This window comes from Chrysoperla carnea, chromosome 3 (assembly GCF_905475395.1).
Source record: "Chrysoperla carnea chromosome 3, inChrCarn1.1, whole genome shotgun sequence".
Classification (NCBI taxonomy): domain Eukaryota; kingdom Metazoa; phylum Arthropoda; class Insecta; order Neuroptera; family Chrysopidae; genus Chrysoperla; species Chrysoperla carnea.
The window spans coordinates 11,681,238-11,704,610 of record NC_058339.1 but is presented as its reverse complement, the minus strand read 5'-3'; the positions used below and the strand labels follow the sequence as shown (position 1 = coordinate 11,704,610).

At 27.7% G+C, this 23,373-nt stretch overlaps 1 protein-coding gene across 1 annotated transcript in view; it reads left to right on the top strand.

Annotated features, from left to right (window-relative positions):
• The window catches only part of LOC123294979 (protein slit-like), a 47,762-nt gene extending 25,277 nt beyond the window's left edge, over positions 1-22,485 (top strand). Inside the window, exons 5-7 of the mRNA XM_044876168.1 lie at positions 11,142-11,322; positions 20,804-20,943; positions 22,177-22,485. Coding sequence (XP_044732103.1) covers positions 11,142-11,322; positions 20,804-20,943; positions 22,177-22,475 — 620 coding nt within the window. The 3' untranslated portion in view covers positions 22,476-22,485. The remainder of the gene's footprint in view (positions 1-11,141; positions 11,323-20,803; positions 20,944-22,176) is intronic.
• The last annotated feature ends 888 nt before the right edge of the window (positions 22,486-23,373 follow it).

Sequence of the window (23,373 nt, the reverse complement as noted above, 5' to 3'; positions counted from 1 at the left end):
GATTGCGTGAAATATATTTTTATTTGTGTGATATTTAAAACAAACTTGTTGAGTAGGTTGAACTGTTGTTTCCTATTTTATATAAATTATGATTCAATTTTCCATACAAGTACAACCTATAAAAATATTGAAATTGTGACAGTAACATTGATAAATGACCTTATTTTTTTTGTGAATAATGTGAAATTTTTTTCTCTATAACATAAATTATGATGTCAGCAAAATACACGCACTTTTATTTAAATGTAATGCAAAATTGTTAATTTTCACCTGCTGTTTTGATGGCCTTATTATATTTTGTTAATTACAATTTTTGAGTCATATCGCAGTACCAGTCAGTCACTTTTGTCAAAATTTTTTTAACTGATGTAGGTACTTTAACACATACACGTATGTACAACTTCAAAAGAAAACAGAAATTGGTATATAACGAATTTTTTAAATGTCACACCAAATTATATCCCAATTCGCAGCTCCATATATTATAAATGTTAAAGTAAGGATGTTTGTTTATTTGTTTGTTACGCTTAAACGCAAAAACTACCGAATGGATTTGAATGAAACTATATAACAATATTGCTTATAGATCAGAATAACACATGAGCTATAATTTATAAAGAAATATCTAAAAAAAATAAAATTATTTTAAATTAATTTCAATCTGATATTAAATTAAATGAACGAGACACAATTTTTGGTCATCCGTTCAACCAGGATTTTCTTAGTCAATGCGTTATGACTATTTCATTTTTTTTTTAAATTGAAAACCCGTACATATACTTTTTTCTGTGTAAGAAAATTATTGTCCCTATTTCGAGTGTTGTGGAAAAGGGTAGGTGAGACAAAGGGGCGTGAAGGCTTTAACGCGGTGATCTTTACATTTAAACTCGGGTATCATGTTAGTACCTGTATATTTCTGCTTTTAATTGGAGACGGTCATGATACCGGAATTATTAAAATATAGAAAATAGAATTTAGAATATAGGTATATTGGTATCTTTGTATTAGCTAGAAATTTAATTTTAATTAAGAAATCAACTGTCTTTCAGCATTGATTTTCTAGTATTCCGTTTATTCCGATTATCGATTATTAATGACATAATTTTTTCCAGAAACTGTATGAAAAAACAACCAATTCCTATTTCATTCACTTATACTATGATACGTTTATTGGAATATGAATTTTTTAATTAATTAATTTTATTATTATAATTAATACGTCATTTACAGTGAAATATATCATACAGGCTTTTTTACCCCAAAAGGCAATTAGATTAATTAATTTAATGCAAAACTGTTCTACATAGAAAATTCAAATGAAATTTTTATTAGCTTTCAAAATTTATGGCATAAAAGAAACGTTCAAAAACTAAAACCTCGCCTACTGCAAAATTAAAAAGTATGAAACATGAAAATATTTTCGTTTGAAATTGTTTTAATAAGTTAAATAGTGCTTTAAAATAGAAATAGGGCTCTGAAGGGTATTCGATTAGAAATATCGTCATGAATCATAAACACTTGTGGTTTTTCGTTAACTGAACGAACTCGGTACGTCTTCCACGGGGATATTTTTTCAGTTTTAGTATTTCGCTTTCCGAAATAGCTGCCAGCAGATATTTTTTTCACGAATTAAAGTAAATTTCTGTAAATATTTATAATAATTTCTAAACTAATTGCCTTATTGTGCCCCCAAAGTGTTCGGTATCGTTTGTGTCTGTAGAACCAGAATTCAAAAAACCACCAACAAATGATGAATTTTAGACGGAGCAAATTTCTTATAATATTTTTGGAAGCCATACTTGAAGTTGAACGGTAGTTTTTTCCTGTCAAAAATATTGTTTGGTCAAAGAATAAAAGTCGTTTTGATCCATGGTTCTAAAAATATCAAATGTGTGCGACTACAACTTCTATGTCTTGAAAACTAATGACTAAATCTTCGTCATGTTTTGAGACGTGCTATTTGGAGATGTGTATCGATTATGGTGGGTACTAACTACAAATCGTATGCATCTTGTGTCACTACTTAAGTCACCATGTTAGCCCAAAACTAAGGTGCTCTTTTTATGTTAAACAGAATTACAATTCGTCTAATGTGGATCAGACATGAACACTACTATTACTCATAATAAATTTAATTACATTAAAGTACTATAAATGGTTTATAAAACACAAATTACTTCAAAATGAGTGTACATTTATAAACAAAAATATGTATTTAAATGCGATCATAAATCATTTCCCATCGCCTTCAAAATTATTTTTCGTATCAAATGAACAACGCCACCACGGCAACCATTTTATATCATATATAAATATCATTTCAAATACACAAAAATTATTATTAGTCATTTTAAAAAAATGTTCTACTCTTATCGAATATTTAAAATTACCTCTACATACAGACAGACTATTAAGTCGAAAATCGTTATTGAGATACGACTACACTCTTTTTCATGATTAATAACCATTTTGTTTGAATTCTATACTTTCTCGACGTCATTCAAGGCTCTTGCCTGAATTTTTTTCTATTTCCCGTTAGAAATATTGGACCGTTTCATTGTGAGGAAGTAACACAAAAACGATTAACCTATTAAAGGAGTACTCCAATGACGCTTTTTGAACCAATATACTGGATTATAGAAATCGATATTTTTGATTTTTGTTCCTTCAGGATATTTATTTACCTCATTTATATTATAAGACAGTCACAAATTACACAATATATACAAACAAATGGCCGTAAGTTTGCAACCGTAAAAAAAATGGAAAATTGTTTCGAAAAATATAAAAAAAAAAACCAATTTTTAAGACTTTGGGCTGTTTAAACTTTCTGCCATTTCTATGTATATTCAGTGTCAATCAGCATCAGTATCATTAATAACTATGATGAGTTAATTGTTAAAATACCATGTAAAGTCAGTGTTGATTACGCAATCGTTTGTCTTTTTACATCATATAAGTAAAGAAAGATAGCCAAACATACATGCATACATGTCACACGCACTTAACTGATATCCCCATATAATACATACTATATAATTTGTGCTCTCACGGGGTAATAGAAATGTTTACGAAAAAATGATTCAAATAAAAGTTGTTTATTTTTTAGAGGGAACATTTTTTACATTTACTTTTGTTCTATCTCTAACGGTTTACAAGACCCAGTTTACCTATGTTGCTCATTTACGAACTCGTCACTATTCACATCACTATTTATATCTTAAGCACGCTATAAAGATTTCAGTTTGATATCTTTTTTTGTTTTTGAGGAAAATGGACCTAATTAGGTGATTTTATGAACACCTAATCGTTACAAAATAGGGACTAAACTTAGTATACCTTGATATATTTCATATATATGGTATAATTATCAAAGAAAAAATCGAAAATCGTGATATCTATAAATTCGAAACTCCAGCTCATCAACTCATCATTTTCGTTTAAACAAACTGTTACCTTTACCTATCTTTTAAATGATAGGTAAAAAAATTCTCTAGAAATTTTACATCCTTTTAAGCTCACGGTATAATATTCAGATAGAGGCTTTGTGAGTCACATTCTTAAACATGTATAAGGATTTCTTTTAATCTTTCAAAAAGATCGCCGTTAAACTTGATATATTAGGCGAAACAAAAATTAGCGATACAATTTTCCTGATAAAAAACTTTCAAAATATATTTATTTACTAATTTTTTTTATTTTTTTTTATGATGGTAAATGTAATTGTACGAACTGTACTCATAAAAAAAAAACCATCTGATATAATAAAAAATATTTTAATTTGAATATGTGCGTACTATTAGCATTACAAACATTAGGTATAATGTATCGCAATAAAAACGAAACAAAATAATACCATTAAATTTTTTTAGTAAATCAGATTTAAAAATGTACTAAAATTGTTTATCATTGTATTTCCTTACATAAAATAAATTTATTCGCTTGTTTTAAATTAAATCAAATCAGAACGGTTTTTATCCATAAAATGTTTATGAATTACTTTCAAAGAATAAAATAATGTTTGCTTTAATTGGGAAATTTAAATACTTTGGTGTTATAAATACCGTATTATTTGTCTTTGTTCAATATTGTAAAAATAGTGTACTACATCATACAGCAGTGGTATGCACGTATAGATATGCTTAGTACACTCAAATAAGTATTAATTTTAACATACAGAAACTCAACTATCCATTTGTCACGTATTCTGTATGATAATAGCATGATAATAAACATCTGTAATTCTGTATATAATAGACATCTCTCTTACACTACTTATACTCTAAATATAATTGTTTCTGTTATACAAAAAATTTCAATAACTTTGAGTGACTATATCTCAAGAATGAAGCGGTCAATAGTTTTGGTTTTTTTTTTTAACTCACATGCACAAATTCATGAATGCTCAGTTAGTTTTTTGAAAATATCTTAAATCTAGTTTTTTCTAGAATTAAAAAACTTGTTAAAAACACAAAAAAACGCAACCTTTCCTATTTTCTCAATGTTAATTATCCGAACATTAATTGTATTTAACTCGAGTTAGAGACGGTCAATCGACTTCAAATTTTTTTTGTTAATGTATTATTATATTCCTAATAAGTATACACAAATTTAGAACTTTCTGTCGATATGCCCATAGTTCCAAGGCAAGTTTAGACTAGTTGTTGAAATTATTTGTACCCAATTTTCAATTTTGATTATGTATTTTATTATAGCTTCATGAATGTAGACGAAAAATAAGAATAAAATTTTCGAAATATCGAAAGCTAAATAATAAAATAAGATTTTCAATTCTCGATATTTTCGAATTATAGAAGTCTATAATTAATCTATTTTGTGACGTTACGGAATTATTAAGGACTATATTTTATTAAGAAAACAATTGTGGCTGGATAAGATAAGGTTTATCCTTTAGGGAAATCAATTGGTATTGTTTCAAGAATGATAAAATTTATTAACTACATAGTAACTATATAACTACATTCCATATGAAGTTTGTAGAGAAGTAAGTGCTCGATGAAGCAAGCACATATTGAACATTAACAAGTTAAAATATATTAAAAGGAAAGTATATTAATTTCTATTAGAGACTGTATAAGATAATTTGATAGAAGAACTAACTGCTACTTTATGTATGTAGGTATACACAGTACATCAAAAAAAATTAGGAAGAATTATTTCAAATTCGTCGTAATAACCATTTCGGCAGAGCATTTCCTATACTTTCACAGCAACGCAGTATTTTGCAATTTGAAAAACTATTTTCAAAATCTTTCCAGTAATCCCATGTATTACAACAAAATATTGATTAAGTGGTTTTAACCAATTCAGCTAAGCTAAATATAGTTCGTGTTAAAATTTAAAAAAAAAATTCAATTCATCTTTATTTATTAGGTCACCAACAGATGAATTATTCCATCTTATAATATTCCACTCTTTTACTAGGACCTGAAAAAATAAAAGGAAAAACGTAAAAATTAGTTTTTATTCCCTTTAAGTTACTTTTTATTCTCTTTTATCATATGCTAGAGAGTCTTTGCTATTGGAGATTGTATTCTTCATTCTATAGAATGTTCCATTTACATCTAGGCATATAAATATCACGAGTATGACAGAATACATGCGTTAAGCAATGCATCTAAGAGAGAGGTATTATATACGTTTTGAAGCTTCGATATGCGTTGAGATAGTGTAAGACGCTCGGAGAGTGGGAGTTTCTTAGTTGAATAGATGAACTACAGCAGATATAAGCCACGATTTAAGGTCACTTTAGCAATTTTATATAACACCTATAATACCTCTTACTTAGATGCATTGCTTAATGTATGTACTCTATACTCGTGATATTTATTTACCTAGATGTAAATTGAACATTCTGTATATAAAACAAACTATATAACGGGGCCTTGGGCATTTTAGCTTTTTAATAAATGAATTCCATTTGATATCATACATACCTACATAATACCAACAAATTTAAAATCTGATAGAAGAGCTTAAAGGGTTAGGAATGAAAAACAGAAAAGAGGTGAACTGAGAAGTGTTTCCAATCTCAAATATATACAAAACTACTTTAAAAGTCTTCTAGTGTTCATCATTTCTCCTTGAATCTCAAGTTATGCGAGGATCTAGGAGTATCTAGTTATCTCCCAAATATAATCAGAAACAAGATGATAAATTAAAGACGTTTGTTTAACTCATTATTTATCTAAAACAAGAAACATAACCAATGACTACTATCCTGTTATTTTGTCTGACTGGACTGGATTCGTAAAATAAAGATTAACTTCAATTAATTTTATTCAAATATTAATTCAGGTAAAAATAGGCATTACATTGATGGTTAAATAAAACCACCTACTATTAGTTTCCCCACATAGAAATCATACAAATAAAGTTGCAAAGTTTAAATTTTTATTACAATGGTTGTACCTGGATGTGAAACCTTTATATTTCTAAATTCCCTTTATAAATGTATAATAAATAAATATATCTCTATTTGTTTGTTTATTACAAAATTTAATGTTCAGTCAAATGTATTTTCATATATCAGGGATGTATTTTCAGTTGGTTTAATCTAAATGATTATCCCAAATGTTAGCTGTGAGTTTTAACAAAGGCATTGATATATAAAAAATAAACTATTATTTAGTTTTATTTTTAATACGAAAATCGCCAACCTTCCACGAACTATTTATACAAGGACTTTACATTTTCACAAGTATATCTTATATTATTCAATCTATTGGATTTTTATATCTGAATTCGTAAATATAAATTAACCAATCAGAGCTCTCGTTAACCGTTAGGTAATCTTAACTCCCGTGATGACTGGTTTTGTATTGACTGGTTTTTATTCCTTTATTTATTTACCTATATATAACTATATTTGTTTTTGAGAATTGAATTATTAAAAAGTTATAAAAATGTATGATCCATGGTAAACTATCATGATGTGCCTTAAACCACCCCTCCCTCCTGAATACTAAAATGTTATTTCTATTTTACTTAAAAAAAAGCACACAGATCAGTCATTCTCGCGGTTACTTGCCTCCTAGTTTGTAAACTTTGCCCTTGTCTAATTGATATCTCGATAGCGATATCCATCGAGAATCAATAGAGTAATAAAAAGTAATATGTATTCTGGGTACTAAACCTTACCCTATTATATGTGTATTGTTACTTACGCTATAATAATAATTATTTTACATGATATTACACATTTTAGTTACCTTTACAGGGTTTTATGACACTAAAAACCTTTATACAACATACTATAAATTTTAAGTATAGTGTCTAGTCTACCATTTAGTCAAGGAAAAAAGGCATTCGATCCAGGAATCAACTCCGCATTAGTAGATTTTTACGAGAGCCAGTGGAAAATGCTTCACTTTCAGTCTGAGTGTATGTACTCCATAAAATCATATTCATGCAAAGTTGTGTTTTTTCGATTTACGCTGATAAAGTTTGATAGAAGTACCCTTCTTCCGGATACTGCATTAAAAATCTCTTAGAAAAGCCTAAACTATCGACATTTTATAATTTAAATATCCCCATTTTTAATTAATGACAAAATATAAGCTCAAAACGATATACTTTTTTTAGATATAACTGAAATTGAGGATGAAACCCGTTTTTATAAACTTTTATGTATCGAAAACGGTGAGGTTTTCTGAGAATTTTCAATTGTTAAAAAATGCTAAGAATCATAATATCTAAAAAATATAATATCTAATGGCTTTCAAATTAAATTATTGGCCAGAATCAAGAAATAATATCTTTATTTTCGTCAATATCGAGTTTTTGTTGAAAATGTTTATATCTCGAAAACAGTGAGATAACGTAAAAAATGTTAAGGATAAAAAATGCTTAGAATCGGCTAAAACATATTTTTTTATGTTGAAAAAGAATAGAATGGAGTAAACAAAATTAGGGTACTTCTGTCCCCTTTTATGAGCGCAAATCGAAGATACGCTGGTTCGCATGCATATGATTTTGTACACTCATACAAACATTTTGCATCGGCTCCCATAAAAATCTATCTGCGTGAAGTGGATTCCTTAGTTAGATAGTTTTTTTGATTTTATTTCCTCGATTAATAATTATAATCTAGTAGGAGCTAGGTGCACCGTATGTGTAGATATTGTATAGAAGAGACAATAACATTATGTTAACTTTAACAAAATTATAATTTATTCTGTAACTTTATATATTGAGGTAATATCACCAAGGGATAAGAACAACGCAACGCAACGGCAGTGAACAGTGAGTGAATGGAATATACGGTTGTATTATTACATACATATTGCAGGTTGAAGTTGAATGGTTGGAGGTGGTTGTCAAATATAATGTATAAAATAATGTCATCAGATAACAAAAACATTTTTTTTTTAATTTCGTATCATTTGTACTTCCGATATGCGTTATGAAAAATTTACAAATAAACCTATAACTAAAAAAGAAAGTTGATTATCTGATTCAAAAAAACAAGTATCCTTAAATAAAATTTAAATTCCTGCTTTTAATGTGTAAAGCAGGACCTATATTTATATCATAAAAAAACAAAAACGGGTATTAAACAATCGAAGTTCTAAGGCAGAAATTTCCTCGGCGAACGGTTAAGAATTTCGCAACATTCAGAGAAAACAGGCAGTTAAGTTTCTTTATACAAAAAGCGCATGTAGATTCAGAATCACTGAATTCTAAAAGCCATTTGAATTGAAGGCAGGTTTCAAACCACTGCCAAATGTGAACAATTAATGAACCAACTAGGCAAATAAAAGTTCGTAGTTATTAGAAAATAACATAATCTTGACCCAAACAAATATGACCTTCGCCTCGCCTCGCCCTCGGTCGACGTATAATGTTTACTACCCTCAACCGAGATAGAATATTGACTAGCCTCGCCTCGACCGAGGTAAAATTTATATTAACGATCACTTATTTTGCATGAATTTACATAATATGGTTTAAAGAAACTTAAATCTCAAAAACTGGCCTAGATGCCAGGAACTTTCGGCATTAATACATACCACTAGAGTAGTCAGAAATATAATAATATATAAATGATATTTAGTAGGATAAAATCTTATGGTTTTGCGTCAGCAACATGCTATGAAAACATCTACAGATATAACACCCTAACCTAGGACACTACAACTTTTCCCAATCGAAAAAACGATACCTATGTAATAATAATTAAAGCTGTATAATCAACTATTAATTAAATGATTCTGATATTTGGTAACTTCTGATTACTGTTAATAGATGTAGTTTGATGTACAATTTGAAGTACATAATTGATTTTATCACTTGTTTATATATTTATAATAATAAATATTATATTTTTTTATACACACATTAATAATTTCAATTTACAAATTATGAAATTTTAATTATTCATGCTAGAATTAATTATATATTTGAATATATATATAACATTCAGTTCAAGTTTTAAGTTTTGAATTTCGATGACAGTTCCCATGACTGACTATCCCTTTTTTCTAAAGATTTCCACAGTGTATATAAATCAAGTTTGGAGTGTTGTTGTATGTTAGATGGCAACGATTTTTTTAAACCCTTATCATATAAGTCGTCGTCTGGTGTTAATAAATGAACATATATTACTACATATTTAAAAATATTCCACTTAAAAATTTTGTTTAATTTTTAATAGGGATGACTGCATATATTTTGTTCATTCTACTTTCATTACAGAAAACATTTAACAGAAAAATTATTTCATTTTGTTTTTTCATTCTATTTTTTTTCATACAGTAAAAAAAATATTACTCTGAGTTAAATTAAATAATGTTTAATAGGAGTAACATTAGTCTCATATCGTGAAATCATTTTGATAGGTATTATTTAACTGAATTTTTACAAAAAATTTTTAAGTTTGAAATGTTTTTATATAAAGAAAGTAAAAACATGGGATGAATAAATCGTAATCAGTTGTGCTTAATTTTGTAAAGCTAGGTTTCGTAAATGATTTATTTAAATTTATATTTTTTGTCAGGTTGATGATTTCGTAAGAAATAAAAACAATATCAAGCCAGAAGTGTTTAGTCAAATAAAATAAACTATTATGGAATAATCCCATTATATTTTTTAAGCCGTCAGCAGTTCGTATCAACCGTTCGGTAATCTTTAGTCATGTGATTTGAGATTTGCACGATCGTTTTGCACAGGCATCAAATATATCGGGTGTTAACTATTCTTTAATTTATTGAGTACGAATTTGAATAAAATTTTATAACAAAAATCAAAATAATCATAATCATATTCATTAATTATACTGTAAATATTTATTGAATTAATTATTTGCTAATTATAAATGATAATGTAGAAAATAATTATTCTCATAGGTTATGTACCAGTAAGAATGCTTTCAATAGAAATTATAACATAAATATATCATTAAAAAAAAGTACACAGGCATACCTGAAAATCTCCGAAGGTAATATTTTTTTGCTTACATCTTTAGCCTCGTGATTAGAGAAATACTCAAAATTTCTGCAGAACTTGAAAAAAATACCAATATTTTTTAAAACTGTAGATTGGTTGATAAAATCTGAAAAATTCATATTGCGAAAATAATATTTTTGAAAAATAAAAAAGCTTAAAATCGAGCGTGAGCAAAATGCGAAATCGAGTGCTGTCGGGTTAAATATATCTTCTCATTTCTATATAATCAGTTCCATATGTGTTCTTTTTCAAATTAATTGGTTCGTTAAATTTAATACAAATGATTTGGAAAATATAACGATGCTGTATGTTTGTCATGAATATTAAAAACTGTGTGGGAAAAAATTTATTGTAAAAAAAAACTTGTAGTCATTCTATCCGTTGGTTGATTGGTAACTCAGTCGTAAAAACGTTGATGAAATATTAATTCACTCATTTAATTTTATTGTACAGAATATAATAAAAGATATAAAATAATAATTAAAACTCAATATAATATTATTTGTAAAAGAGTTTAAATCCTTTGGGATAAACAAAGCAACAGCACCGTTGCATATACTAGGAACAGCTTTATCCTATATACAATAGATAGATGTATCTCTACGTCCATAACAATAGAAAAAGTTTTATAATAAAAGTATTTTTAATACAATATTTATTTTGTATTCTTACAGCAAATCTACAATATTTACGATTAGGTGACAACAATTTACATCAAATACCAACCACAGCATTAAGACGTTTGCATCGTTTACGTCATCTGGATCTACGTTCAAATAATATTACAGTTATTGCTGAAGATGCATTCTCTGGTTATGGTGATTCTATTACATTTTTGAATTTACAGAAAAATGAGTAAGTACCTCTAATTCTTATTGAGATATTGTTTTGTTTGTTAAATATTTATAAAGCATAAAGCTGAAAAAGCTTGAGTAGAGGCCGTAAAACTGAATCGCTAGCTTTTTTTAATCACAGATATAGAAGCTTCTACTCAAGCCTCCACTTAATAGAGAAAAAACCTAAAAATATATAAAAGACAAAAAATTATGAAATTTTGATTTGAAACTTTTTTAAAAATTATAATGGCTTAGAATTTTAACGAATTACTGGAATTTTAATTACTTGTTAAACGGGATGATTATTATTGTTATCAGTTCAGGTATAACATGGGTGCTTTGTCTCAATTCAGGCAGAATTCTTTTTGCTGTTCCAGTACATATTTGTGGACCCTATGCACCCGAGTTTCGTTTATTCAAACGGACTCTACGCACCCGAGACAAGTAGGGGCCACCGTTAGAACCGAACTTCCTTATGAAATCGGTACAAAAACAAATGTAAACCTAAAATAAATGTACTTATATATAAATTTATAAGCTTACTTTTCTAAATCTGTATTATACGTATAATCGGTTTTTGATTACTCACCAAAATAAAGATATGAACTAATTAGTTTTTATAATTTATGAAATAATTAACGTTTATAAATTGCTGTTAGTTTGACAGCAAACATAATAGTAATGAATATGGTTAGTGTCAAGTAGGTAAACATATAGCGATTTCCATGGATATTTCACACACACTCACACAGCATATCTCACATGCTTACGTGACGATTACTATTCCGTTCTTATTCAGCATGTTTACTTTAGAAAATAAAGTAGGGTCTATATTTGTTAGAAAATCCAACTTTTAATGAAAAGTAAAATTCGATTATATGGTAGTGTCCAAATTTATAAACAAATATATTTGTCACGGAATGTAGAGAACCTTTCAATTTTCCATTCAATGAACTATAAAAATTGGCAGATAAAATATATAAAAAATTTTAAATATTTCAAATGTTGAATATGCTTTCCGCGTTTTTTCATATTATAATACAATGGTATTCGTTTTGATTTCGTAAATAAATCATCCAGACGTATTTTCCTCTAAAAACACAGTATTTCCCAAAAGAATTATCACATACGGTATATTTATTGGATCTTATATACTTTTTAACGTTATAAATATATCAATACAAGTATAGGAAAGACTTTTTTGTATTTTCTTTCACATACTAGATATAATACAGGGTGTGCCATGATCCGATGAACATAGCTTAAAAGCATATTTTTTAGACAATTTAAAAACAAAAAAAACCTTATTTGTCCAAAAATCAATACTAAAGTAGTTATTATTTTAAAATTTTTGTATTCCTAATACAACTGTAATTTTAGTTTTGGTTCAAAATATCCTTCTGATGCTTCACAACACATTATTCTAATTCACTTCTAATAATTGAAGATCTAGCTCTCTGAAGAGTACCTTGATCGCTTCGTATGGATGTAGCTGAAGCCATAATACACTAAAGATGAGCCAATTAAAAATATTATGACTCTTGCTGCATCCACACCATAGGATCCAGATACTCTTCAGAGAGCTACGTTTTCAATTATTAGAAGAGCAATAATGAGTTGTGAAGCAGCGGAGAGGCATTTTGAACCAAAACTTTCAGTACAATTGTTTTAGCAAAACAAAAATTTTTAATCAATAAAATATTAAATTAATTTACTCAACAATTTCTTTACTTTATTGGTTAAATTCGCATATATCTCCTTAACTATTGGATTTTTGACAAAAGTATATAAATCACTTTCGACGTAAAATGGTTCAAAGAACACGCTCTTAAGCCATGATCACCAAGTCACGGAACACCCTGTATATCAATATAAGCATACGAAAGAATTTTTTTTATTTTCTTTCACATACTAGATATATGTATACAGTTTTATACGAAGGATTGAAAGCTTTTTGCAACTCGAGGCAAAAAATAAGACCCATCTCAAATTTCTATCAAAATTTGTTTATAAATAGTTTATACTGTACATATACCTCGAAAAATATTATGATGTCAAAGCTAAATTTTTTTTACGCTTGTTAAGTGTGATCCTTAAGAAAAGCCGAATTTCATTTTGAAATATAGACACTACAAACCAAGAGCTTCCAACTTTGTGGCTTAAATAAACACAATTTTTAAATTAAAAAGGCGCGTCCTTTATTTTTATCTGTATTCTTAGGTAATATACAAACAGAAAATTTTACACTGAAAATGTATTTTCTGTCGTTTTATATTATTCAATTATTTATGGAAATGCAATGAATTTTTAAATGGACTGAAACTACCTAGCCGGATGACATACATTTTTTTCCTATCTTGTTAAGATATTTGAATGTACACAACCGTACATAAGATTTTCAGGTTGATAAATTTATTTTGAGTTACACCTTCCAAGCTCCAACATATTTAAAAATAAATGTAGTAAAATAGGATAAACCACAAGTTCATGTTTAGTTAGCTGCTTTCGTTTTTCTATTGCGCACATCCTTTTAAACAACCCTCGAAAAATGCTTCCTAGATAATAAAATGTTTTAGACCAGTTGTTTCTCTATTTTTTCTTTATATTAAATTACTCAATTTTTATACTTTGGAATTTCAACCAGAATAATTGAAAATTAATGAATTAGAATGTGTTGGAAATTATTGTAGAGGTGTAAATCACATAAAATGATCTGGTAAAGGTGTAAACTACATAATAAGATCTGGTATACTATAGCAAAACTCAGGCCGGGAATGAAAGGGATTGTGAGGTTTGACTCCACGTTCCTTCAAGCTTTATAGTTTTCATATTATATGTTCAATATAAAAACTAATTCGACTTTTCTTTAAGTCTTGTGGAAAAATTTACATCTAGTTAAATTATTAAAGAGGTAAAATCTATTAAGATACTTTGCGTTACAGAAAATTTTTTGCAATTTTTTTAAGGAAATTATTTTACAGAGTTTCTGAGATATCGCAATATTTGGATCGATTTTAGTCCGTATATCAAAAACTATTCGACCAGTCAACAAATTCACCTGATTTTTGTACTTTTTGAGTCAAAATTACCTTATATACTGAGTTTTATCGAAATTGGAATTTGAAAAAATGTTTTGATTTTTTGCAATTTTTTTAAGGGGTACCCCTTTGAAAAAATAGAGAAAAATGCAAAAAAAAATTTGATTTGGAATTTGATGAAACTCGGTGGTTGGGGTCATTTTGATCCAAAAAGTATAAAAATCAGGTTAGTTTAATGATTGGATACAGAGTTTCTGAGATATCGCAATATTTGGATCGAATTTAGTCCATATCTCAGAAACTATTCGACCAGCCAGCAAATGCACCCGATTTTTGTACTTTTTGGGTCAATATTACTTTAAAAAATTCAATTAGTACTTACACATTCTTTTAGTATTTGGGTAAATATTCAAATTTTCATATTACAAGAAGGCAAAATGTTTTTATTTTATTTCCATACTACTTTCTAAATAAGAAAGAAAAAAAATAGAATAAATAAAAAATAAATCAGAAAAAAGTCTTAAAGAGAAGATTAAAATGACAAACTTTTGTGCATTTTTTTTTTATAGAAACAAGAAAACAAATAAAATAAATTGAAGAAATATTCTACAATATATATAAAAAGCTAAATAATATTATTTTAAGAAAAATTGAAATTACAAAATACGAAGAAAACGGATATTGTAAAATTATTTCCTTAAGCCCCTATACAGGGTGTTTCAAGAGGTATAGTAAATAATTTAATCTATATTCAAGTAACGTTTGATTAGTTCCCATGTTTAAAGAATCTTTTATGTTTACTTAAGGTACGCATTACGACATAAAGACGCGCAAGCTTTATAAGTAAAGGTTTCTACATGGTAAGAAATTTTTTGTGTATATCACTATGTCATCATCGGTGTGAAAACTATACTGTATGGGAGTGAGGCCCATACTGGTTGGCGATATCCACAATACTTTTGGTGGCATTGTAGTAAACTCCATGTATCTCTTATCGTGTATGGAAACTTTTATATAAATTTAACATCCCTGAATACAAACCTTAAATATCTACTATTTCTTCTGAAACACTTTGTATAAACTCTACAACATGATACAATATCCAATGTAAAAAATGGCGAAGTTTTTACAGAACCCAAGTGCTTTTCAAAAAATAGAAACAGCTTAGGTTAGGTTTAATTACAAATCTCAGTCAATTGTGATGCCCCATAAAAAATAAGAACGTAAAATCTTCCTTCCTTTTGAAGAATTTTAACTACTCCAAAACATTAAATTATTCCAAAGTGTTATGTTAAGTACAGTGGCGTAGCTCGCCTTGGAGGGGCCCTGTATCAAAATTAGTTGTGGGACCCAAATGATGGGTAAAGATTTCTCACAAAAGAAACCAAAGTGCTTTGCATTTAATTAAAATAAATAGTTAAATTGATTATCACTTCCTCCTAGAAATTGAACTAGCCAAAAATTCAAATTAAATTTACACTTTTCTTGCCTTTTTTCGGCAAATTAATTTATTAAATCATCTATAGCTGAAGACTTCACTTCAGTTTTTCTAAAGTTTTTGCCTCTAGTGACAAGTCTGATAGCATTTTTCCAATTTTTGCTTACAAACGTTAGAGGCCTCTGTAGCCCGGGGGCCCCGTATCATTGATACAGCTGATACGGCGTTAGCTACGTCCCTGGTTAAGTACCTATACATTCTTTTTGAAGAATTTTCCGCTAATCATTTTTTTATCGAACTCCTCCTGACTATCCAATTGTCATAAAATGTTTAAAGACCATACCCCCAATATCACAATTTCTTGTAGAGCTACTCCATATGAAAACTGGAAAACTTAGTTCTTCTTGTTACAAATTAAAATTTAATTGTTTGCCCATTTGCATTTGCGTTTGCAATGAAAAAGCAAAGGCAGCGTGAAAACTGACAGATTAGATTTTTTTTAAATGGAGAGCTCGACGAATAAAAAACGCGTTTTCACTGTTAAGCAGCTACAGCTCCCGATATCCACATTAAGGTTATGGATTCAAGAAAAAAACCTTTTATTGTAATATTATATCTATTGATTATTGATAGAAGACATTTAAATATGTGAAAAAATAAAAGATAATGTTTTCTTTCTAGATAAAATTTTTATGAATAAATTTCAGTTTTTATTTAATAACAGCATTCTCTATTGTTATAAAACATTTCAAAAACATTTGTATGAATATAAAATGTTCAAAATAAAAATATTATAATGAAACATTAACACAATATTATATATTTTAATATACATATTCTAAACACAAATAAAACACGCACTTCAATTTTAAGTAACACGCACGCAACATGTACGGTGTAAGTACCTACTACATAATACCTACTTACAGTTAGAGGTAATATTTCTAAAGTTTAGAATACACTATACTTCATTAATCACCTAATAATTCATAATTTAATATAACATCTTTATAATATATTTTGGTTATGATCATATCATGATTATAAACATTATAAGATGATCAAGGGAAATTTAATATACCAAGAGTCGGGCTTGTCATAATTTAGCCCTACTGCTGGACTTAACTAACACTAGCGAATTAACCTTATCGAGATGATTGAAATACCAAATTTCTATCTTGTTTTGGAATTTGATGAAACGGAGTGGATGGGGTAATTTTGATCCAAAAAGTATAAAAATTTAATGATTGAATGCAGAGTTTCTGAGATATCACAATATTTGGATCGATTGTAGTCCGCATCTCAAAAACTATTCGACCAGACAACAAATACACCCGATTTTTGTACTTTTTGGATGAAAATTACCTTATATACTGAGTTGTATCGAAATTGAAGATTAAAAAAATGTTTCAATTTTTTGCAATTTTTTTGAGGGAAATTTTATTAAACTCCTTTGAAAAAATCGAGAAAATCGGGAAAAATTATTTGTTTTGGAAGTTGATGAAACTCAGTAGATGGGGTAATTTTGATCCAAAAAGTATAAAAGTCATGTTAATTTAATGATTGGACCTATAGAAAGCTACAATATTAGCGTATCATGGGCAAAACTTCATTTCCAAAAAAGTTCCGAACCGAAAAATTAAAATCCATAAAACTGTGAACAAAAGAGAGGATAAGTAAGGGCTATAACGTGATAGTCTTTGTTTTAAAATATCGGTATCGGCTACTTTGTCTATATATGTATACGCCATTGTATCATAAAACATCAATTATAACCAAAAGGCTATGACGTTTAAAATTGTATACAACTTCAAGTAAACAAAGCATACATAATAAATGGAACAGTTGGCTGTCTTTATCATAGCATTTAATTATAAAATTAGCCAACTTTGTCTGATTTGAAGCTATATAGAAGATTAATTGTAGAAAGCTTTTATTTGTGAAACTTCATAAATAGGATTTTGAAGAATTATTTTGATAAAATAGAATTGAAATAGAAATTGTAATAATACATGTTAATTTTTAGGATTAGTAAATAAGTTCTACTTATGTTACTCACAATAGCATAAAAATCAGGTTTTATTCACCTGTCAGGTCGCTTATTTATCAGTTTTAATAAACCTTTTTATATCGGTTAAAATTATACTATTTAAAAATCGTATGTCTTATTTACCTTGACGTAACAATTTTTGTGCACGCTATACAATGAACTGTACTGAACTTGCATTTAGATGCAAATTTTTCTAATTTTTTTTGCAGAACTAAAATAGAATAAGTAATAAAAAGTCTGATTTATTGTATAACATTAAAAATGCATTATCACTATACATCTAGAGGAATTATGTAATATAGAAAACAGAGTGCTTTTCAGAACTACAGATTTAACTTATTCAAATCGATTTTTTTATTGTTAGTCTACTTAAGGACGTTCCCAAAAAATCACGTTTTCATATACTTGCCTTTAAATTGTTTATATGTACTCTCACTAATGCCCTTTATAAACAGATAAATTTTTTAATACTCTTTACGGTGTAAAATTTTTATATTTTAGCTGTTAAAATTGCGTTTTAACATGTAAATCCTATATTGAAATGTTTTTAAAGTTATGCTTTATTATGTAACAAAGTTAACATTTAAAGTTAACCCTCTGTCCAAATTACGTTCATTTTTGGCTTAGTTTTTTCATATCAGAAAGCAATATGGCTCCAATATGACATGAATCATTTGAAGTCAACACTTTAACTGTTTATTTATTCGCTCCGGGTATGAGTTTTATTTCATGGAGCTTCCATAGAATCGTCATTTTATTAAAATGATTGTATGGGTGGGCATATAATTCTATGGATTGTATATATGTTTTACACTGAAAATTTAATACTATTTTCTAAGTAATTATGTTAATTTACATTTAAAAAATATTATTTTTGCAATTTCGTCTTTTATTTTCTCAATTTCTAATGTAACAAACTAAATAATGCTCGACTGTCGCTTATATAGGTATAGATAAGAAGCAGTCTCACTTACGGAGGTCCATGAAGGAAAAACGACTCTCTTTTACAGAGGTTTCTGTTTCCCGCTAATAGAGGTTTTGGGAGCTTAAAATGACGGGTCCGTGCTATTACTCTCACTTATAGAGTTTTCTCACTTACCCAGTTCTCACTTACCCAGGTTTGACTGTAGTTGTTTTTTACTTTTTTACTTTTATTAGACAATTTAACACATGATTTAAAGCAAATTTTATAAGATAAAAGCGCTGCAATCGATTTAGCGGCCCGTTCCACATACCATAAGGTCCTTGCCAATTACTATTTTTACGTGAAAAACATATTTCTTGTTCCTTTTGATAAATAATAATTTCAGTTTATTAAATATGCAAAATTATATTTACTTGTACAAGTGGTCGTTTTTACGGATAAGAAAATTATAATTATTATAACACTATAAAAAGAAAAACTGCGTGTTTATTATAACTTCCATAATTTTATAATTTTAACTACTTTTTAGAGAAAAGTTTTGAATACCTGATTAGAATTTCCACGTAGATTGTTTAAAGTCTTAATTTTAAACCGTTGAAAGTTTTCATTTTTAAATCAAAATTTTCGTTCTTTATAATGATTGCCCTAGTTGAATATACAAAAAAACAATCTGTTCATTTAAGTGCGACTCTTATGGTTCACAAAAACAAATTCGAAAAATTCCTACTTTCTTACATTTCTAAAAATTTTATAGCAGGGAAAGTACAAAATACATTTGAATATTTAACGAAAATTTTTATATTTGCAATCTATCTTAATGAACTATGATACAAAAAATAAATCCCAGTAAATCTCATTCATTGGGGCTTAGTTGTTTCGTGTAAAATATCATGCATAAAACTTATTTTACTTTAATTAAAACGAATGAATACTGAAACCATATGTTATAATAAATACCACTTATTCCAAGAAATGTATGCGGTTTTTTATGCAGTTACTAGCTTGATACCCGCCCGCTTCACTGGGCTTACAAGTAAAAACCAACCCACCGCTTTTTAGCCTCCACATTTCTTGATCTCAGTTATCCCCTTTCAATAACACTTGAAAGGATTATTTTACGCAGCGAAAAGATATGTATAGTTTTCAATTTTTTAAATTGTAAAATAGTAATAATTCATTGAGTATATTAGAAAAGGTGGCTCTGAATTGTTTGACCAGTACTATTTTAAATTTTTACACAAACCTTTAATTTAAAATAGTAAATGTCAGATTCAATTTAATTTTTTTTTTCTCTTTTTATATATCTTTATAAATTATAGCTCATGTGTTATTCTGATGTATGAGCTATATTGCTGTACAGTTTTATTAAAAACCAATCGCTAGGTTTTACGTGAAAGCGTAACAAATAAACAAACATCCTTACTTTCACATAATATATATATAGGGATTTTTAACTCGTCAGCACTCGCGTTATTATGAGCATGTTGCTCGCTCGCGCTCGATTTAAAACATAAATCACTTTGAAATATTTTTCAAATGGCAAATGTGGTTGAATTTTTTTTGCAATAAATTTTTGATGATGGAAGTTATGCTTACTAATAAATAATATTATAAACAAAGAATATGTAATTAAAATTAAAATTTCAACTAATTTTATAAACTCTACTATCTTCGAAAAAATCTAAAATAAAATTTACCTCAAACTTTATATCTAAATCTACTTTCACTTAACTACATGAGTCTCTTTACCTGACTGAGCAACGCAAAGGAGTGGTAATGTGTTTTCCAGTCGATGTCCGATGACCGATTTTTATGATTTTTACGTCAATCGATTTCTGTTAACTTGGCGAGTGCTACTGAGGATATGGAAATAATGAAAATTCAATATGGCGACCACCAGACTGGCGACCACAGGCGTCTTTTAGATTTTGATATTCTGATAATTTCTGATATACGAACACTCTTTGAAAACCCTGTATACACCCACTGATTTTACAAATAAGAATACATTTACATAACATATAAACAATTTAATTTATTCATTTACAGTATTAAACAGCTACCTCCACTTGGATTTGAAAATCTAAATTCACTTGAGACATTAAATTTACAAAACAATAAGATTCAGCATATACCAGAAGAAATTATGGAACCAATTGTTGACACATTACGTGTTGTTGACATAATGGGTAAGTCGTTAATCTATTCTATTAAATATTTATAACCATTGCATTTCATTTAAAAGGTATTCACTCATATTAAATAAGTGTTTAACTACAGTAGTTCAATCGTTTCGGCTTTTCACCTCACAAAAAACTCAAACAAGCTGAAAGTTCTAGTAACTCCGAAAAGAAAATAGCCAGTCCAGTATAGCAAGTCCAACATAGCAACTTAAATGGTCGGGACCCATTATGGGGAAGGTTCAAGTCGGTCCAAATTTTAATGGGTCCCGACTGTTAAAGTTACTATGTAAACCACTGAGCTTGTTTTTTTCTTTTCAGTTTTTATTCAACGCAGTCGGACTTTTGATTTTTTTTTTTGCACTTCTTAGCTAGGATTTTTATTTGGATTTTAAAGCTAAGATGTCAGTTCCACGAGAAAAAAAAATGTTAACCATAACTGTTAGATTCTAGCTGATTTTTTCATTGAATGAAAAGACAAAAGATACCTATAGGCTATTTATTTATTATGTCATATAGAAGGGAACTACGACGATCCCGGGTTTTTATTGCAGGAATCATTCAATGGGTTATTAAAGAAGAAAAAGCCGTGAAGTGCTATTGAATGGGAGGGTGAAAGTGAAGATAGGGGTGAAAAAGCACTCTTTTTTGGTTTTTTTCCAAATATCTCGTAAATTAAGCGAAATTGCGATAAATTTTATATAAAACTTTTTGTTGAGAATTAAATTTTACATAGTGTGTGTAAATAGTGTTTTTAAAAAATAAATAAATAAATTTTCAAACAGTTGAAAGAAACAGGAAAAAAAATGACAAAATTTCGATTTTTTGGGGTAGAAATAGTTAGAAGGGTTGCGTCAGACAAAAGAAAGCAGATTAAATTTCTATCTAAATGGGACTCAAAAAATTTTTTTATCAAAGATTAGCCCAGATATAGCCATTTTAATTTGCCTTTTTTGCATTTCATTCCTCATTCGCATTTTATTGTAAAAATTATTGTTTTTATCAGTGAAAAAAGGTACTTTACGTTTATCATTTAGAAATATATGACAGAATAATTGGTTAAAAATTGACGGAGACATAGCCCTTTCAACCGGGTTTTTTTTTTCGTATTTCATCCCTCGTTCACATGTTATTGTAAAAATTATTGTTTCACTTTATGAAAAAGGTATTTTGTGTTTGTTTTTTTCAGGAATAAATGTTTTTTAATTTAAACCTAATAAACATATTTTTTTATTATTGTAGATAATCCATTGATTTGTGATTGTGAATTAGTTTGGTATGCAGATTGGTTAAAAAGTTTACGTGGTAAAGATGATGAAATGATGCAAAAGAAACGTATCGTATGTACCATGGGTGAACATCGTGAATATGATTTACAAAATTTACCATTAGATGTAATGGGTTGTGTGAATAAAAATATGGGTCGTACATCACTAAATGGAGGAAATCAAAATAATATACATCTATATTATTTTTCGCTACTTGTTACCTTTGGAACCGTAGCATTGGGAAATAATTTTAATTATTATTATGTATTTTAAGTAAACAGAAAAACACATAATAAGTATATATATATATAATATATTATAAATATTAAATAATATCAATTTTATTAATTAATCGATATCTAGGTATATTTAAAATATATATATATTAAATAATTTTCTTTAATTAATTAAAAAATATTATTCAAAAAAATAGCTTAAAAAATTTATTCATTTACAACAAAATGCATTATTAAATTTCAAATTAAACAAAAACTATAAACTTACTCTTCTTTTAAAGGTTATGTTTTACAAAAAGTCTTACTTTAATATCAAAGTTTAAGCTCAATAATTTTACCAACATTGAAATATGTAAATTTCTATATTCTGTTACTATTTTCAAAAGCCTTTCATAGTTAACAGAATATCAAATTTCATATTTGAATCGTTCAAAAATTATTGACTAATAATTTTCTGTTTTTATCGATGTATGATTATTCTGATTCTTAAAAAGAATAAATAATACAATGTTTTTTATTGCACCTTTTTCAGTTTTTCCACACTATTTCAAATGGACATGAGAACAAAAAATCCAAAAAAAAAAAATTGATGTCATAGTTTGTTAAATTGCATGTACTTTAAATAAATGTAGTTTGAAAAAAAAAAATACACGTAATTGTAGATTTATTGCAAAATAAAAATACAAAAAAAAAAATTTAATTCACAAAATAATTGTGTATGTTGTAATTAATTGTCTTTAAAAAGTTGTTAAATGTGAATATAGATAAAAAGAAATTCGAAATAATTTATTACAAATTATTTTAGAATATCAAATTAGCTCTATCTGTCGTATATTCAAAAAAAAAGAACTATTTTATTGGAACCCAAAAAAAAATAAGAAATCACTTTAATCATACATCCCAAAAAATATCTTTTCGATAAGCTTTTAAAAACA